The 16,290-nt window shown below is 39.0% G+C and overlaps 3 protein-coding genes across 3 annotated transcripts; all 3 read left to right on the top strand.

Annotated features, from left to right (window-relative positions):
• The first annotated feature begins 365 nt into the window (after positions 1 to 365).
• On the top strand, positions 366 to 3,246 carry polr2i (RNA polymerase II subunit I). Its single transcript, XM_061782673.1, has 6 exons — positions 366 to 594; positions 732 to 786; positions 999 to 1,072; positions 1,643 to 1,717; positions 2,806 to 2,857; positions 3,074 to 3,246. Exons 1-6 carry the CDS (start codon positions 533 to 535, stop codon positions 3,134 to 3,136), a joined length of 381 nt encoding a protein of 126 aa, XP_061638657.1. The 5' UTR covers positions 366 to 532; the 3' UTR covers positions 3,137 to 3,246.
• Positions 3,247 to 3,378: 132 nt separating this feature from the next.
• foxg1c (forkhead box G1c) lies at positions 3,379 to 6,538 on the top strand. The gene has a single exon (XM_061782670.1). It carries the CDS (start codon positions 4,493 to 4,495, stop codon positions 5,426 to 5,428), a length of 936 nt encoding a protein of 311 aa, XP_061638654.1. The 5' UTR covers positions 3,379 to 4,492; the 3' UTR covers positions 5,429 to 6,538.
• A 1,009-nt stretch (positions 6,539 to 7,547) lies between these two features.
• Positions 7,548 to 10,589, top strand: snrpd2 (small nuclear ribonucleoprotein D2 polypeptide). The gene is made up of 3 exons (XM_061783010.1): positions 7,548 to 7,667; positions 9,897 to 10,076; positions 10,211 to 10,589. Coding segments are annotated over exons 1-3 (357 nt in total). The 5' UTR covers positions 7,548 to 7,665; the 3' UTR covers positions 10,386 to 10,589.
• The last annotated feature ends 5,701 nt before the right edge of the window (positions 10,590 to 16,290 follow it).

Raw genomic sequence — 16,290 nt, 5'->3', positions numbered from 1 at the left:
ATCCACTACACACACTGAAGAAATATTTCATGATTTTAGTTTTTAAATTTTAATGATCATCGTATACAACTAAGGGGAACATAAAGTTATCTATTTATAAAAAAAAATTAACATTAAATAAGAAATATGCCATTGTTATTTTCAACACTGTATAGAAATTAAGTTGGATTTGGCTGTTTTAAGTACTTTACAATCGTTTTAATCGGTCTATATGGTGTATAAGTTTCAAATTTAAATATAGTACATTAGTGTATTTTAATAAATGAACTTCCTCGAGTACCGTCACGGTTTCCTCATTGTTGAATATGACTTCCGTTGCAAGTGTTACCTCCAACCACTGGAGGGCGATGTCCCAATAGAAAGGCTTTCAGAAAATTACACGCATGCGCACTTGTTCTGTTCTCGAAGCGGTAGTAGCTATGCTGTGCTTGTCTCAAGGCTAGAGAAACTTTGTAACGTAACTGAAATCGTTTTACTTTCGATAGCATTTTATTTTTAATTTATTTTTTATCCTCAAACAACAGTCCTTCAAATGGATTTGGAAACCGGGACATACGAGCCCGGCTTTGTGGGGATCCGCTTTTGTCAAGAATGGTGAGCTTGTGTTGCGTGTGTAAACAAGCTAGTTTACAAAACGTGAAAGCTACGCGGAGGGATTTTGAATAACTGCATCATTTGTGGTAGATATTTCAATTGAGGGGTTGTCTTATTAGATCTGCTTTATTTTTCAGTAACAATATGTTGTATCCAAAAGAAGATAAAGAGAATCGGATCTTGCTCTACGCGGTAAGTACGTGGGAGTTTATTGCTCCAGTCACATAACATAATAGATGCTAAATCAGTTCTTGTCGGTACGTTCACTCAATTAAAGTAATTCCAAAATGTCAAAACCAAACTCCATAGTCTGAGATTACTTCAGAAACGCATACGGCTGCTCGTTGATCATGTAAATATCAGAACTTTGAGCTTCTGACCTTTGAAATCATCCCCTCTCACAGTGTAGGAATTGTGACTACCAGCAAGAGGCGGACAACAGCTGTATTTATGTCAACAAGATTACCCATGAGGTTGAGTAAGTATGAACAATGTTGTAGTTTCAACTGCGTATTTTGATGTGTGCAAGTAAACGCACTTTAGAGTGGCTGTTTATTTTCTTGTTGAAAGCAAACACCCGTTTTGAAAAGAAGTTCAAGTTCACTTATTTAACTCTTTACCTATTTACAATCTCTGGCGTGCTCTAAGTATGTTTTCTCCTTTTTGTTGTGCTTACTTGTTTAAGGCTGTTTAAAAAAAAAAAGGGTAGGAGGACCCGGGTTCAACTCTGGCCTCCCGTGTGTTGATTTTGCATGTTCTCCCCGTGCGTCCGTGAGTTTCCTCCCACATCCCAAAAACATGCAGGGTAGGGTAATTGAAGACTCTCAATTGTCCGTAGGTGTGAATGTAAGTGAGAAAGGTTGTTTGTTTATATGTGCCCTGCGATTGGCTGGCAACCAGTTCAGGGTGTAGCCCGCCTCTCGCCCAGACTCAGATGGGCTAGGCTCCAGCACGCCCGCCACCCTAGTGAGGATTAGCGGTTTGGTAAATGGATGGATAGATGTTCTTCACTATTCACCAACATTTATCCTCTCCCCCCTTTCTGCAGTGAATTGACACAAATTATTGCTGATGTATCTCAAGATCCAACGTTACCAAGGACAGAAGACCATCCCTGCCCCAAGTAAGTTTTAACCATTGTATATCAATCTATACAGTACTTAACAGAAATAAATCCTCTCCCTTTGAATAGTACGTTTATCCATTTCTCTTGATGATACATTGACACACGCATTGTCAAATTCTTGTGAATCTGATTTTTTTTGTCTAAAATTTAGCTTGTGTGCAGCTTTTTGCAACATTAACAGTTTCATGTGTACACAGTGCCAAAGCACATTTGCGATCAATGGCCAACATTTCTGAGAATATTTTGTGGTAGATATAGTCTGCCACAAAAAAAACATTGATTCTGTTGGGAATCTCAAGATTTTCTTTCAAATCTGTTTGCCTGTACTTGTTTATATTGAGCACTGTACTACCTTGTTTGAACACCAGCGGAAACTTTGCTCAGCAAAGAATTTATCAAAGATAGTTATTTATAAAAGATTCATACCTTCGCTGTCAGGCTGAAATCCCGTATGCTGAATTATGGTCAATTTCATATTTTTTCACAAATCGCTACTATCACTGTTTCCCTCGCTTCGTCTATTATTTTCTTTCTTTTTTTTTTTTTTATTTAATTTGATATTGTTTAACCGGGAAGCCTCTGAGATTGAAAATCTCCTTTCAAGAGTGTCCTGGTCCAAAGCAACAAGTAGTCATGGAAGCAACATACAGACAAACATAAACAATACAAAATAAATACATAAGGCACATCAACATATCCAGTGAAATCTGAAAAGTTCTTCCAGGAAAGCATTTAGAACCTCTTTCATCATAATCCAACCCCTCTCAATTGACTTTTAAAAACATTTTAAAGAGATCCGCTCCCTTAGGCCCAATTTTTCCTACAAGAGGTTCCACGCTGTAGGAGCTGCATGTCTAAAACTCCCTTTCCCCATTTCAAGATGTACTTTAGGGACAGCAAAAACAGGTCTTGTGTATGAGTAACAGAACTATTAACCAATTTAAAGTGGTAAAAATAGCTTGAGAACAAGTCCATTGATGCTCTTGAAGGATCAAAATGTATTTACGTTGTGGAATTACTAAGGAGACGTAGCACTGAATTGTTTGCATGTTATAACGCTGCGTTTGCGCCGTCTCTCTCCCCAGATGTGGTCACAAGGAGGCAGTGTTCTTCCAGTCACACAGCATGAAAGCTGAGGTAATCATGTCCTCATATAAAGAACTAACTGACACAATATCACTGATAATTTATTGAACGTCTTATGTTTTTGTTATATCCCAAACCTTTTGGGTCCATATATGTGTTACAGTACCATAAATGATCGGGGGATGTTCGTTGGGATACATTTTGGTCTTTATGTGAAGTATTCACAGTTTTCATTTCTGATTATACATTGTGTGCCTCCCTACACAGGATGCTATGAGACTGTACTACGTTTGCACAGCCCCTCACTGCGGACATAGATGGACAGAATAGTGTCCTTGGCATCTTTGTCAGACATCTTGTGAATATTGTTTGTTCTACGTTCCTTCTTAGTAGCTGTCTTTTCCACCCGGTTTTGTTATTAAACAATGACTTGTTTCTAATATAGGCTTGGTGTCATTTTATCGACAGAATTGGCCATTCTATGGTCAATAAGTCAACCATTACCTTCTTTAGATTAGTTTAAAATGTGACCGTTTACATTATACGGTTATTGTAGAAATGGACTAAATGCCAGTTACCATTCCTGAGCTTCATTCTTCACAATCTGCTGCTTTTTCCTCATTAAGTGACGCTTATGGTTTAAAACCACATGCAAATTAGATTGCACAAAAATTAACTACGCGGGTTCCAATCTGGGCTGTGTGGAGTTTGCATATTCTCCCCATGCCTGTGTGGGTTTTCTCCAGGTACTCCAGCTTCCTCCCACATTCCAAAAACATGCATAGTAGGTTAATTGAAGACATAAATTTGTCCGTAGGTGTGAATGTGAGTATAAATGGTTGTTTGTTTATGTATGTGCCCTCCGATTGGCTGGCGACCAGTTCAGGGTGTACCCTGCCTCAGAGTCAGATGGCATAGGCTCCACCATACCTGCGACCCTAGTGTGCATACGTGGTATAGAGAATGGATAGATGGATAAATTTAATGTGGTTATGCACTCAATATTAGGTACACCATTGCAATACAGTGGTCAGCCAATGTATATAAACAAATTCAAGGAATTTTATTGTCATATGAACACATTTGCACATTATATGGCACAAAATTCGATACCTGAGGTCCCCAATTAGCCCAATAAGTCCCAAGAATTGTGAAAATGTAAGTAGAATTGAAAAAATAATAAACAAAAGTGCTTATCTACATTGGTGAGTGTGTGCAAAGATGTAAATGCATCGAGGATGTGGATGCAGTAGAAATACAAATAAATGCAAGAGGCTTGAATTGCGTGTGATATTTACATGCTCATTTGTACTTGAAACCATGTTGCCTATTCATTATTCAGGGACGAAAAGCCACAATTTAGCTTTTACATTATATGTCCAGTATACTGTCAGGCCCTCAAGTGTCCTTTATAGGTATGGGGAGGAAAGGAGTCAATTAGGATGCTCCCCCCCCAAAAAAAAAAACAGCTAATGAATATGTCACGTGGCAAGTTTGTAAGAAAACTTTTGGCACATTTGGCAACAAGTGTGCGGTCACTGTGTGATCACGTCATGCGCCTTTGCCACCGCGCTGCTCCCCCCCCCCCCCAAAAAAAAGGCAGTCTGAGCCACTTTGAATCAAGACTTTGTCCTCACCACACGTCTTCTTGCAACCGCTCTTGTCATTGATTTTCCCAGTCCAAACATGGAGACTTCCAAGACTCCGCAGGGTTTTTGCCACAAGTCTTCATTCAGCATCAGCAGCCTGTTGTGGAAGAACGGCGAGACATCCAGCCTCGAAGACCGGAGCGCACCTGTCGATAGTAACCCAGTGATGAATGATCAAGGCGAGAAAAGCGGCCTTAAAGCAGACAAACCTCCCTTCAGTTACAACGCCCTCATTGTGATGGCCATCCGCCAAAGTCCGGAACGACGTCTCACCCTGAGCGGCATCTACGAGTTCATCATGCACAACTTCCCCTTCTACAGACACAACAGACGCGGATGGCAAAACTCCATACGGCACAACTTGAGTCTGAACAAGTGTTTCGTCAAAGTGCCGCGCCATTACAACGATCCTGGTAAAGGCAGCTACTGGATGCTGGACTCGTGCAGCGAGGACGTCTTCGTCGGAAGCACCTCCGGAAAGCTACGGCGCAGGACCACACTTGGTCCCGGAGCCGGGACCTCGTTTGCACCCAAAGGAGCTGAGCTTCGCGTGATGTCCACCAGCTCCTTTTACTGGCCGGTGCCACAATTTATGCCGCTCCCAGCACCAGTGGAAGCGGAGCATCGCGTCAGCGCGCACCCTCGCTCGTCACGACCCGTGTCCGCGAGCCCAGGCGGTTCCGGTACGAGCAGCTTTGTGCAAGCCCGCCACGAGATGTCTTATGTTGGACTCAGCTGTGCGCAAACCGCATGGCGACGACAATCTGGCACCGACTCGTTCTCCACATCCATCCCGACCTGCAGCACCTGTTCTCTGCATGATCAAAGTTCTCTCCGCATGATCTCAGGGCTAGCCACCTTTTTCTACACCAACAAAATGCCGTGTTGTGACTTAAAGTCAACCAACAAGACCTCCCACGGACAATTTCTGCCAAGGAGCAGTCACTCGGAACAGTTCAATAATGTTTTTTAATAGATTATGGCCCCCGAATGAAGTTTTAAAACTTAAATGGCTTCAAATAGGGGGGAATTTTTTTAATTTAAATATATATATATAGTTTGTGTGTGTTTGTGCTAGAGTTCTGAAATAGTTCAAAGTGTATAGATTTTTGTTTAAATTCCAATAATGTTTAGTTAATTGTTAAAAGTATAAAATATCTGATGAAAATGCTCAATTTAATGCTACGATTGATAGTTATTCATTTGTTTTAAGACTAATAATATATACCATTTGCATCTGTATTGAAAACAAAACCACAAAAAAAAAAGACAATTTAATCTGTAGGCTACCTTTTTTTTCCATAAACAAATACCACATAGGCATCATTTGGCATTTTTAGATGCAAATAAAAGGAATGAAATCAAGAAATATAAGTTAAAAACTAATATGTGGCATGAACTTTAATCATGTAAAAGCTTTGGTCTTGAATTGGTTAAAATCTGTAGTGATTGTAGTGTACAGTCGGCTATATGGCTCATTAAAGGCTCAATGTTGTGACATGTTTTTAATGTGTTGTTAAATTTCTCACTGCTGATCACAAAGAAGGGCTTCAAGGCTGTTTTGGTGAGCACCATTTCAAAACATTTTTTGTGTATGATGAAATCATTTGAAATGTGACTGGCTGTATGTACATTGTGCATTTTTCTGCATTATAAAAAAACTGAATCTTTCATTACCATTTTATGTCAACCTATTACACATGATTGTATTTTGTTTTTGTAAAATAATCATTTTGATTTAAAGAGTCATGAATGTGCTGTTCATGGGAAGTTTTAATTTTAGAATACAATCTTATTATTTCATGAACGTTTATATTGCTAAATACTAATACTGTATAATAATTTAGTGAGTGAGAAAGGGCATTAAATTGCAGCAGTTTTGCCTATATGTATTTTCATTACACCTGTAAAAGAAGGACGAAGTAACAATGTTGATTTTTTTTTTCCATCATTGACGATTTGTAGGTTTGCATATTAATCTATTTTCTACCCATAGTGTTATTAGATATACAGTATTTATTATCATTATGCCTGAAACAAATTAAGTGGTGGAAAAGTGTTAATAGTAAACCTGCATGAGACACTTACGAACATTCATATCAATCTGAATAAAGTACATTTATAATACAGGGTATAAATTGTTCACTCTGTTTTGTGGTTTTGGGTGTATCTCATTGGACTATTTCAATCAGGAAAGTCAGATATTTGCAGAATTGGAACACATTTCGATTGCTACAAATATAAAGAACAATACTGAGGTTTTTTTTTCAGGGCTGCTGAGATCATCAGTTTGAGATCTAAATCAAACTCTCACACTCAACAGCACACAGGCTGTTATTATCCACACAAAGTGGTCTCAACTGGTTGATCTGCCACCTTTTGATGCTGTGGTGAATGGGGTGCACACTCTCAGCCGTCTGGCTGTCTCCTATCAGAAAGCTAATCTCTTCATGTCTCACGACAAGCTTTGTGGGTAACGTAGTCTGGATCCCCAATCTCTCTTGTGTCATTGGTCACTCACACATAAATTTTCCTCTGTTCTTGTTGTGTCTCAGGAGAAAAAAAAAGAGACTAATCTGTTTGGGATTTTAGTATCAATTTGACAGTTTTTTTCTGGATTACTTAACTGAAGGTACAGCTGTGGTTGGGGCATCTACACGGGTTTAAACTATGAGTAGTTTGCTCGTCTGCCTCACTGTCAATAATTCACCGGTTCGAATATCAGCTCAGGCCCTCCTGTGCGGAGTTTTGCATTTTCTGTAGGTACCATCTCCGGGTTGTTTGTCTGCTATATGTGCTCCGTGACTGTCCAGTGACCAGTCAAGGGTGTGACCCGCATCTCGCCCAAATCAGCTGGGATAGGCTCCAGTTCACCCGCAGGCCACAACCATGAGGCCAAGTGCAAAAATCTCAAATTTAAAGGCATTTAGTGTTTGTCAGATCGAGGTTAGCATTGACAATATTTATCTAACAATATATCAAATACAATAAAGAGTGAAATATACACCGAAATACATATTGTATCATTAGATCGAGGTTTGCAGTGCAGTACATTTTGAAACAGTGACGTACTAAAACAACCCGGACGTTGTGGAAATTTCAGGCGCGTAACACCCGGAAGTAGTTCATTCCCCACGCGAGCAAGTAGGAATCGTTGCATTGACGGTGGGAGTCGGAACGTGAGCGCTACAAATACTTTGATCAGCAATCATGTGGGTATTTTTGGCTGTATAAAAGACCGAGGAGACGCGCTATTGACTACACTTGTGGAGTCTACATTCTCAAAAAAAAAAAAAAAAAACTAACATCGTTTGTAATTGTAGTGATGTTTGTAAATGTTAGCAGTGCTGCCAGTATTAGCAAAGGCCACATAGCCGGAGCTAACCTGTTCTTTGTATACCATTTACGTCCTATTATCATTTAGTACTCTATGGCTGCGTCCGCTTTGTTTATAAATGTATGAAAAAGAGAGCGCTTAACTCTCACAACGCTTTAGTTTAAACTTTCAAGGTCCGAAGAACACGACGCTCATCTTTTTCGTATGCTAATAGCTAATGCTACTAGTAGCATTATTTATGTCATTTCTGCGAGCATTTTGATATTCTATTGAGAGAGCTTTGATGGCTATGATATTCTGTGTTTTATGAATTTACATTCGCTCGATATAGGATTAAATATGTTGTGTTTATTATTATGTGTCTGTAGTAGTGGGGTGGCTAGATTTCATTTTCTGCTGTTTGTCGCACCATCGCAAGTTTGGTTATGAGCATCTCAGATATCAAACTTTATACTTCAAGTACCACCTCCTAACTTCCCAAATATTATCATCATTACAATATATTAAAAAAATACAGTCACATAATAAGCATTAAAAAAAGTGGTAGCTATATTACTTAAATGTATTGTTGTTAGCTACTGTAACATTAACACTGCTGTATAAATACAGGAAATTAAAGAAATACTTCAATAATGGTTCGAACAAAATGTATTGTACACCAGTTAAATGAAAGCAAAGATTAAATGCAAATGTGTTGTACTTTAAGCTAAATACAACTGAACTTAAAAATTTATTGAATTTCAGAAGTAAACAATGTACTGTAGTGAATTAAAAAAAACTTTTGCTGGTATTCTCAATTGATATAAGCGTCATTCTAATGTTTGATTGTATTGTTTTTAAATGTATTTGATTTAGTGATTCTTCTGCATACCACTAGAGGGAACCTGGGAATCGGTGGGAACCAGTTCCACACTTAGCTATACCTTGGAATTGTTAGCTGAATTTTCTAGCCATTCCCTTATCGATTCTATTTGTATTGTTGACGTCATTGCACACTTGATGCAGCGTATGCATCGCATGGATCAGACGGCATTCACACAACTACTGGCCTCAAGTGAAATTAATATGCTACATCACACTAACTATTCTGAGTAAGGGTCCCAGGTAACCACCACTAAAAACGACACCAATTTAAATATAAACTACTAGCAACAATACCACTTCAATTATTAAACCCCATCTCTACAACATAACTCATTAAAGATGCATTTTAACGCAGTCAAAATGTGGTACAGTCATTTTAACTATGGCGGTGCATTCTGGGAAAGAGCGCATCCGGGTGTTACACGAAAATACACAGAACTCCCGGAAGTTTCCCTTGGCCTCTTAGGAGCGGTATGGTGCGATGCATGCACAAGAAATTTCTTCTCTGCATTTTACCCATCACAGTGAACACATACACATGTTAGTGGAACACACTGGAGCAGGGGGCAGCTGAAGCACCCGGAGAGCATTTAGTGTCTTTCTTAAGGACAACACAGCCATGAGTCCGGGGGATGTTGGTGGATGGTCCAGTCGGGTTCTTGAACCTAGGTCCCCCACAGTGGCAGGCGATAATCTTAACCATTGGGCCACAGCTTCTGTAAGCTTAAGAAAAGAGTAGTGGAAGAACATTGTGATAGAACTTTATAAAAGTTTCACGAATTAGGAAGATTATATGCCTGTGAGTATTGTTATATTATCTGTCTGTATGTGTAACTAGAGAGTTGGAATAACCCTGTTTTCAGGGCTTGGTCACGTGGCCTACGCAACGTTCGCAGGGTTAGTTGTGACATAAATTTCAGTCGGCACAAATTGGTAATGTTGGCTGAAATGGATTCACCCTGAGATTGCTGGAGATAGTAAAAATATTATAAGTCTTATTCGACAAATGTATTAACCACAATACTGTGTTTTGTTGAGTGGCGGCACATACAATGTATTCGTGCAAAAAAAAAAATATTTCCCCTTCAGCGAATCACATATATTATGCTTAGAATTGTAATGTTATATAATTATAATGATATAACTATAGTCAAATGAATGTACAGTGTTTATTGTCCAGATTTAGTGTGACTGATTCAGTATGTAGTTATTTACACTTTTTTTGGTGTTGTTTTTTTAGGAGTTTGTTAACAAAGCCCAAGTCGGAAATGAGCCCAGAAGAGCTCCAGAAACGTGAAGAGGAGGAATTCAACACAGGCCCCCTGTCGGTGCTCACCCAGTCGGTCAAGAACAACACACAAGTCCTCATTAACTGTCGCAACAACAAAAAGTTGCTTGGTAGAGTCAAGGCTTTTGACAGGTACCAACCAAATTATGGCATACATCTTTTTGGGGGGTAGAATTAATTTTGGGTGAGCACATTTTTAAGTAGATTTTTATTGATGTCAGATTTAAGATGTGTTTTTTTTTTTTTTTTTTTAATCATTGTCTCAGGCACTGCAACATGGTCTTGGAGAACGTGAAGGAGATGTGGACTGAAGTTCCCAAGAGTGGCAAAGGAAAGAAGAAGTCAAAACCGGTGAATAAGGATCGCTACATCTCTAAAATGTTTCTTAGAGGGGACTCTGTCATTGTTGTGCTGAGAAATCCTCTCATCACAGGAAAATGAACTAAATGGTGTTCTGTGGATTTGCCTAGGGTCTATCTTTGTTTTTCATGCAAAAAGTTTTTTTTTTTTTTTTTCCATTTTTTTTTTTGTTGTTTCCCAATGTTTAGGGCAAAGTGCCCAAAGAAAATAAAAATTTGATTTGTATACAGATAGCTTCTGTATTTTTCAATTTAATAATAAAAGTGAAAGTCATTGCAGCTTAAATTGTGTCAGGATTTGTGTTTTTCTTCAATTCCGTTCATAATTTCTGAGACATACAGTATAATTAAATGTATTACTTCTTTTTCAGCCCGCTATTCAATGGCTATATAGCAAACTAGCGGGTTATGCGCCCTCCGGGTGCCTTAACCCTCTAGTTCCTGCAGAAACCCCAATACTCCAACCCTCATGAATAGTTCACATGCAATAATAATGTACACATCAAACAGTTCAAGGTTTTATTGCAATGCTTCAGGATAGACAATATTTTTTGTCATCTTATTCTCTGCCAGTATGCACAAATCATTAGATCTGCCAACCCTTGAGCAACCAACATAAAACTGACCATGAGAAAAACATGGAGAACGCAAATCCAATCCAGCAACTTTCAGAGACTCACCTTGTGACTTGTTGATACTCATTGCAAAACAAATTGATATTGGAAACTGAAGCATTCTGAATTGAACTGGTAAATCATTATAAAATAGTAAATCATTATAAAATTTCGGGGTAGAAATGCTGTCTCACCTTTTGGACCTGTGATTATAATAGCTTCAAGTACGTTAGGCAACGTCTATATACTTAAAGCACAAAGGTTTGTGTGTTGTGGTTGGATTTGCGCTCAATGATTTTCTCATGGTCAGTTTTATGTTGGTTGCTCAGGGGTTGTCAGATCTAATCATTTGTGTATACTGGCAGAGAATAAGATGACAAAAAATATTGTCTATCCTGAAGCATTGCAATAAAACCTTGAACTGTTTGATGTGTACAATATTATTGTATGTGAACTATTCATGAGGTTTGGAGAATTGGGCTTTCCGCAGGAACTAGAGGGTTAAGGCGCCCTAACCCGCTAGTCTACATACTTAAAACTCAAAAGTTTTCAAAGAACTTTCTCGAGCAAAAACGTTTTCTTGCATGTTTTTGAACGTTTTTGCACGTTCCGGCATGTTTTGCAATAAGCCTCCCCCCCCCCCTTATAGTACATGTTTCTGCATGTTTTTACATGTCCTTGGTCGCATGTAATAGTAAGAATTACCTGTCATGATGTGTATTATTAGTTTGGTATTAAAAGAGGTCGTTGAAAAGTTGGAGTCGTGCAGGAAGGTGCAAAACGTGCCGGAACGCGCAAGAGCGTTTCGGGGGCGTGCGAGAGGACGGTTCTTTGAAAACAGACACACAAACTTTGAGCTTTAAGTATATAGATTACATAATTATGTGTATCAAACAGAGCAATGACCCTCCCCCATGGTCACCATTTCCCTCTTCCCTGATGGAATCTATTGTGTCAGTCTTAATTTCCATGGGCAACGCTCAATATGTGACAAACTGCCGTTTAAAGACTTGCTGCATTATTTATGAAACCAGATGTGCTGACTGTCACTTCACACCCTTCATCTGTTGCCTCTTGCCACTTGGTTTGTCTTAACATCTGAACAGCACCGCTTCTATTACTACTTTAAAAGAAAATTGTAACTTGTAACTATCTTGCTTTACCGGAGACTACCGGAGACAAATTCCTTGTGTGTTTTGGACCTACTTGGCAAATAAAGATGATTCTGATTAAATACTACATCCTAAACAATAGCATTTGAACGATGTGCTGAGAAACAATATAGGGATGAAGTTTTCTGAATCTGAAAAAAAACTAATGCAAATGGCTAACCATATTCAACCAGGTTTATTGAATGATTTAGAACTGCACCGTCATTAAATACATAATGTGGGTTAAGTGTGCTGCCCAGGGACACAATGATGACATGCGCTCGGGCAGAGATGCAAACCTGCGACCCTCCGGCTGCAGACTTACCCTCTGCGCCACACCGCCCACAAAGTGACAAATCAGTATATCAAATATAACCATAATTTGTGATGCCTGGATGAACTCAGTCTGACTGCTTGAATTCCGGATCCCAGAGACGCCACCAAATTGTAAAGATGCATTACCAGAACAGGTGGCAAAAGTACTCACTCTGTACTTAGGTAGAAGTACTGATACTTGTTTTTGAAACAAATACTCGGGTAAAGTACTTATTCAATTATCCATCCATCAATTTTCTGAGCCGCTTCTCCTCACTAGGGTCGCGGACGTGCTGGAGCCTATCCCAGCTATCATCGGGTAGGAGGTGGGCTACACCCTGAACTGGTTGCCAGCCAATCGCAGGGCACATAGAAACAAACAACCATTCGCACTCACATGCACGCCTACGGGCAATTTAACATGGAATTAATTTTGAAAATGTACAAACTCTGAAATGCTCTTAAATACAAAAGTAAAAATTGCATTGTGACTCGCATTGAGTAGAAAAAAAATCACTGGACACAGCTTGACTAAAAGCTAAATTCTGACAGGATAGGACTGACAAGTCCTGCATGAGAAAAAAAACTAAATTCGCTAATGATAGCAACTGAAAATTACAGCTTTTTAAAATGTTTTTTTTCTGATTAGATGCAGAATTTTTGAATTGCAGAAGCTGGTAGTCTTTAGGCTGGCACAAGACAACGCATTGACCATGAATAATTCTTGTATGCGCAACAACAAAACTCTCTTAAATAAGGCCATGAATGGGGAATAACTTCTTCGAATCTGTTGCGTCTATGTTGTTAATGCTCACTTGTTCACGTTCCTCTCCATGTTGCTACTGGCCCTGTTTATCATAATCGCTCTTTGCTAGCGCTCTCTATTTACATCTTTTTTTACTTTGTGTCTTCATCACTGAAGGTTGAAAAAAAATAAAACTATTTTGACAAAGTACTGACCAGAAAGTACAGATATAGTGTTCTAATGTAGGAAGTAAAAAGTCATCAGAAAATAAATACTCAAGTACAGATACCTGAAAAATTCTATTTCAGTAAAGTAACAAAGTATTCATACTTAATTATTTCCCACCACTGATTGCCAGGCCTTCACCACGTTCACTGGCGGCTTGTTTGTGGATTTTGCTTCCTTTGAGTCTCCTTAAGTGAAAGCTTGTCTATTTTATGGTGTAGATCATAAGACTGACTTGGCCATTACAGAATATTCAATTTATTTAGCCTTGACTGCAAGTAACCATGGTACCTGATGCAGGGTGAGTTTGAGTCTAATGGAAGAGGCCTTGAATTTTGGGCTTTTGTATTTTATCACAACTTTTTATGTACACAAAGCAAACATAAGTGACCTGCAATTGCTTCCTTCTCATTGGATCTGTCTTTTTGTCTCACAAATGCAAGAGGGTTAACCCAAACAATAATATATTTTAATTGCACACAGTAGTAATTGATTTTCATGTTAAGGTCTCTTCAAAAGTCTTCTTTTTACCCCCTCAGACTTTGGGCGGTGAGCATCCCTGAGCAGGAAGGCAGATGTTTTATTCAGTAGGTAAGCGATAAGAAGTGGGAACTGAGATTATGATAGTAATCGGTCAGGCATCAATGCCCGAGCAATATGACACCCCACAGGGCATTGATGGTGGCGGAAACCCTATCTGCCACAGCAGTTTGTTTCTAAGCAGAACCACGGCCCGACTGTCGGGGCCACCAAGAGGAAGAGGACAGGAAGTGTAAACATACAAGCACTCACTTTTCTGTGAGGGTGAAAGGTTTAAATAGCAAACACACAAATGCATTGTAGGTTTAATAAGCAAACAGACAAATGCATGTAGGCCTATGTAAAAACAGAATAGAATGGACTGTACAGCAAAATTGTGTTTTGGAACTACAGTATATCTTCATGCAGGATTCTGGAAAATGTTGCATCACCTAAACTTTAACATAAAAAGTCAATACATATATTTCTCTTTGCTTTTCTGAAATACTAATGCACAGCAAGTGTGTTTCAAGTTATTATTTTATTATATGTGTTTAATTTCAGCAAAATGACAAGAATTTAGGTATTATTCGTCAACATAACGAGAACCACACTGACTTTGAAAGGTGTGATCCAACATACTTAGCAACTCAAAAGTCATATTGCGACCTTTTCTTTGCAACTACCTCACCAGCTAGACTTTACAGGAACTACAACTTGCTGCTTAAATGTTTTATTTTATGATTTTTATTTTTAAATATACAATATACAGGCGCACATTTTAAGTAGACACCCATAGCATATTTGGCTTCCATACATTGCCGTGTTAAAATATTCTCAGAAAGTGGTCAGTATCATTGCGACATCTAGTGGAATATGGAGGAAATAAACAGAGTAGAGCTGTAAATAAAATGGAAACTGTTGTATGTTATGTCTTGGGGGCTTAATTACTGCGATTTTTAATACTGTGGTGAAAACAATTCACAAATCATCTTAAATACACATTTAAAAATGAGATGTCAATGTCTAATGACCCCACTTTACCAAATTTGACGTTTTATGAGTTTAAAAGTGGTCTTTTGTGTACACGTTGACCTTCTCTTATACAGTACATTACAAGTATCCACTTGACGTTCCACATATAGGTGATTGAATTGGTGTTTTGCCTGCACAGTGGTATTTTGCTTAGCATGTCTGCCTCACGGCTGGGGTTCAAATGTTGACTCTAGCCTTCCTACGTGGAGTTTGCATGTTCTCCCCCATGCTTGCATGGGTTTTCACCTGGTATGCCGGATTCCTCCCACATTACAAAAACATGCATGTTGGCTTAGCTGAAGACTCAAAATTTTCTGTAGGTGTAAATGGTTGTTTGTCGACCGTATATGTGCCCTGCGACTGACTGGCCACCAATCCAGGGTGTCCAGCAATCACCCAAAATCAGCTGTGATAGGCTTCATCTCACCCGCGACCCTCATGAAGACAAATACATAAGATGGATGAATGAAGGGAGGAAAGAAACTTCAAAGTTGTCGAACGATACTAAAACAGCAAACTAACTAAATTTTAACAAAACAACATACTAACCATGTTTGAAAAGGAACAGGAATAACCCTATGATTATGTATACAATAAAGTGTATTTATTTTCATACAGTATTTGGATGGATTGGTAATTTTGGCAAGGAGATGGTCCTGGTCATCTAAAAGTTTGAATAAGGAGTGTGATTCATCACTCAATCAGCCACAGTTTTACTTGTATGGTCAAGGAGATATTCGGTTGAGCTGGTAGATTTTAGCCTGTCACATTGTCAGCATAGTGCATATTCAGTACATTATATTTTCCAGTCTGGCCTTGTCTTTGGTGGTAGTCAAGATGGTGGGGAAAAGGAAGAGCATGCAGTGATATTCTTCAAACGCTATTTTTCAATCTCATCCTATGAATGCCTGCTGGCTTTGAGTTCATTGGAATGTTCAGCGGTATTCATTTGTGGTTCAGCGCTGTTATTTTTCCAAACTTTCACCATAATCTTTCTGTGCTCAAATGTCTTTCTTATTTCCTTCCATATCTATTGTCAGACAGACAGCTGTCGAGGAGAGTGACCGACTGACGTCAAGCTCTAGAAATAAATTTGCAGTACTTGGAGAAACCTATAATTACGGCATGACTCTCTTTCAATATTTTAAGAGCTACCATACTAGCTGGAAACTCAACCAACTTGGGCAACACGTTCCAGCATGTGTTCAGGACATGCGCGCACAGGATCTGCCTGCTATCATCTCCAAAGCTGCACACTCACTGATGGGAAACTAATTTGACTTAACTTGACAGCTTTGGTGGACAGCAGGGTTAACAGGAGGTTGCAGGGCTCAAGAATACCTCACTAACAGTTGGTCAGAGCAGTGCGTGTGTGTGTAATGG

The sequence above is a fragment of the Phyllopteryx taeniolatus genome, chromosome 8, assembly GCF_024500385.1.
Source record: "Phyllopteryx taeniolatus isolate TA_2022b chromosome 8, UOR_Ptae_1.2, whole genome shotgun sequence".
NCBI classification, from domain to species: Eukaryota; Metazoa; Chordata; class Actinopteri; order Syngnathiformes; family Syngnathidae; genus Phyllopteryx; species Phyllopteryx taeniolatus.
The sequence above is the reverse complement of the archived record's forward strand: the minus strand, read 5'-3'. Positions and strand labels throughout refer to the sequence as shown.

Bases quoted from the DNA above. Each gene is read 5' to 3' on its own strand.
- foxg1c (XM_061782670.1), top strand. From the start codon at position 4,493: ATGGAGACTTCCAAGACTCCGCAGGGTTTTTGCCACAAGTCTTCATTC.
- snrpd2 (XM_061783010.1), top strand. The intron at 10,077-10,210 runs GTACCAACCAAA...TCATTGTCTCAG, and splicing joins AGAGTCAAGGCTTTTGACAG to GCACTGCAACATGGTCTTGG.
- polr2i (XM_061782673.1), top strand. From the start codon at position 533: ATGGATTTGGAAACCGGGACATACGAGCCCGGCTTTGTGGGGATCCGC. The intron at 1,073-1,642 runs GTAAGTATGAAC...CCCTTTCTGCAG, and splicing joins AAGATTACCCATGAGGTTGA to TGAATTGACACAAATTATTG. The intron at 1,718-2,805 runs GTAAGTTTTAAC...CTCTCTCCCCAG, and splicing joins GAAGACCATCCCTGCCCCAA to ATGTGGTCACAAGGAGGCAG.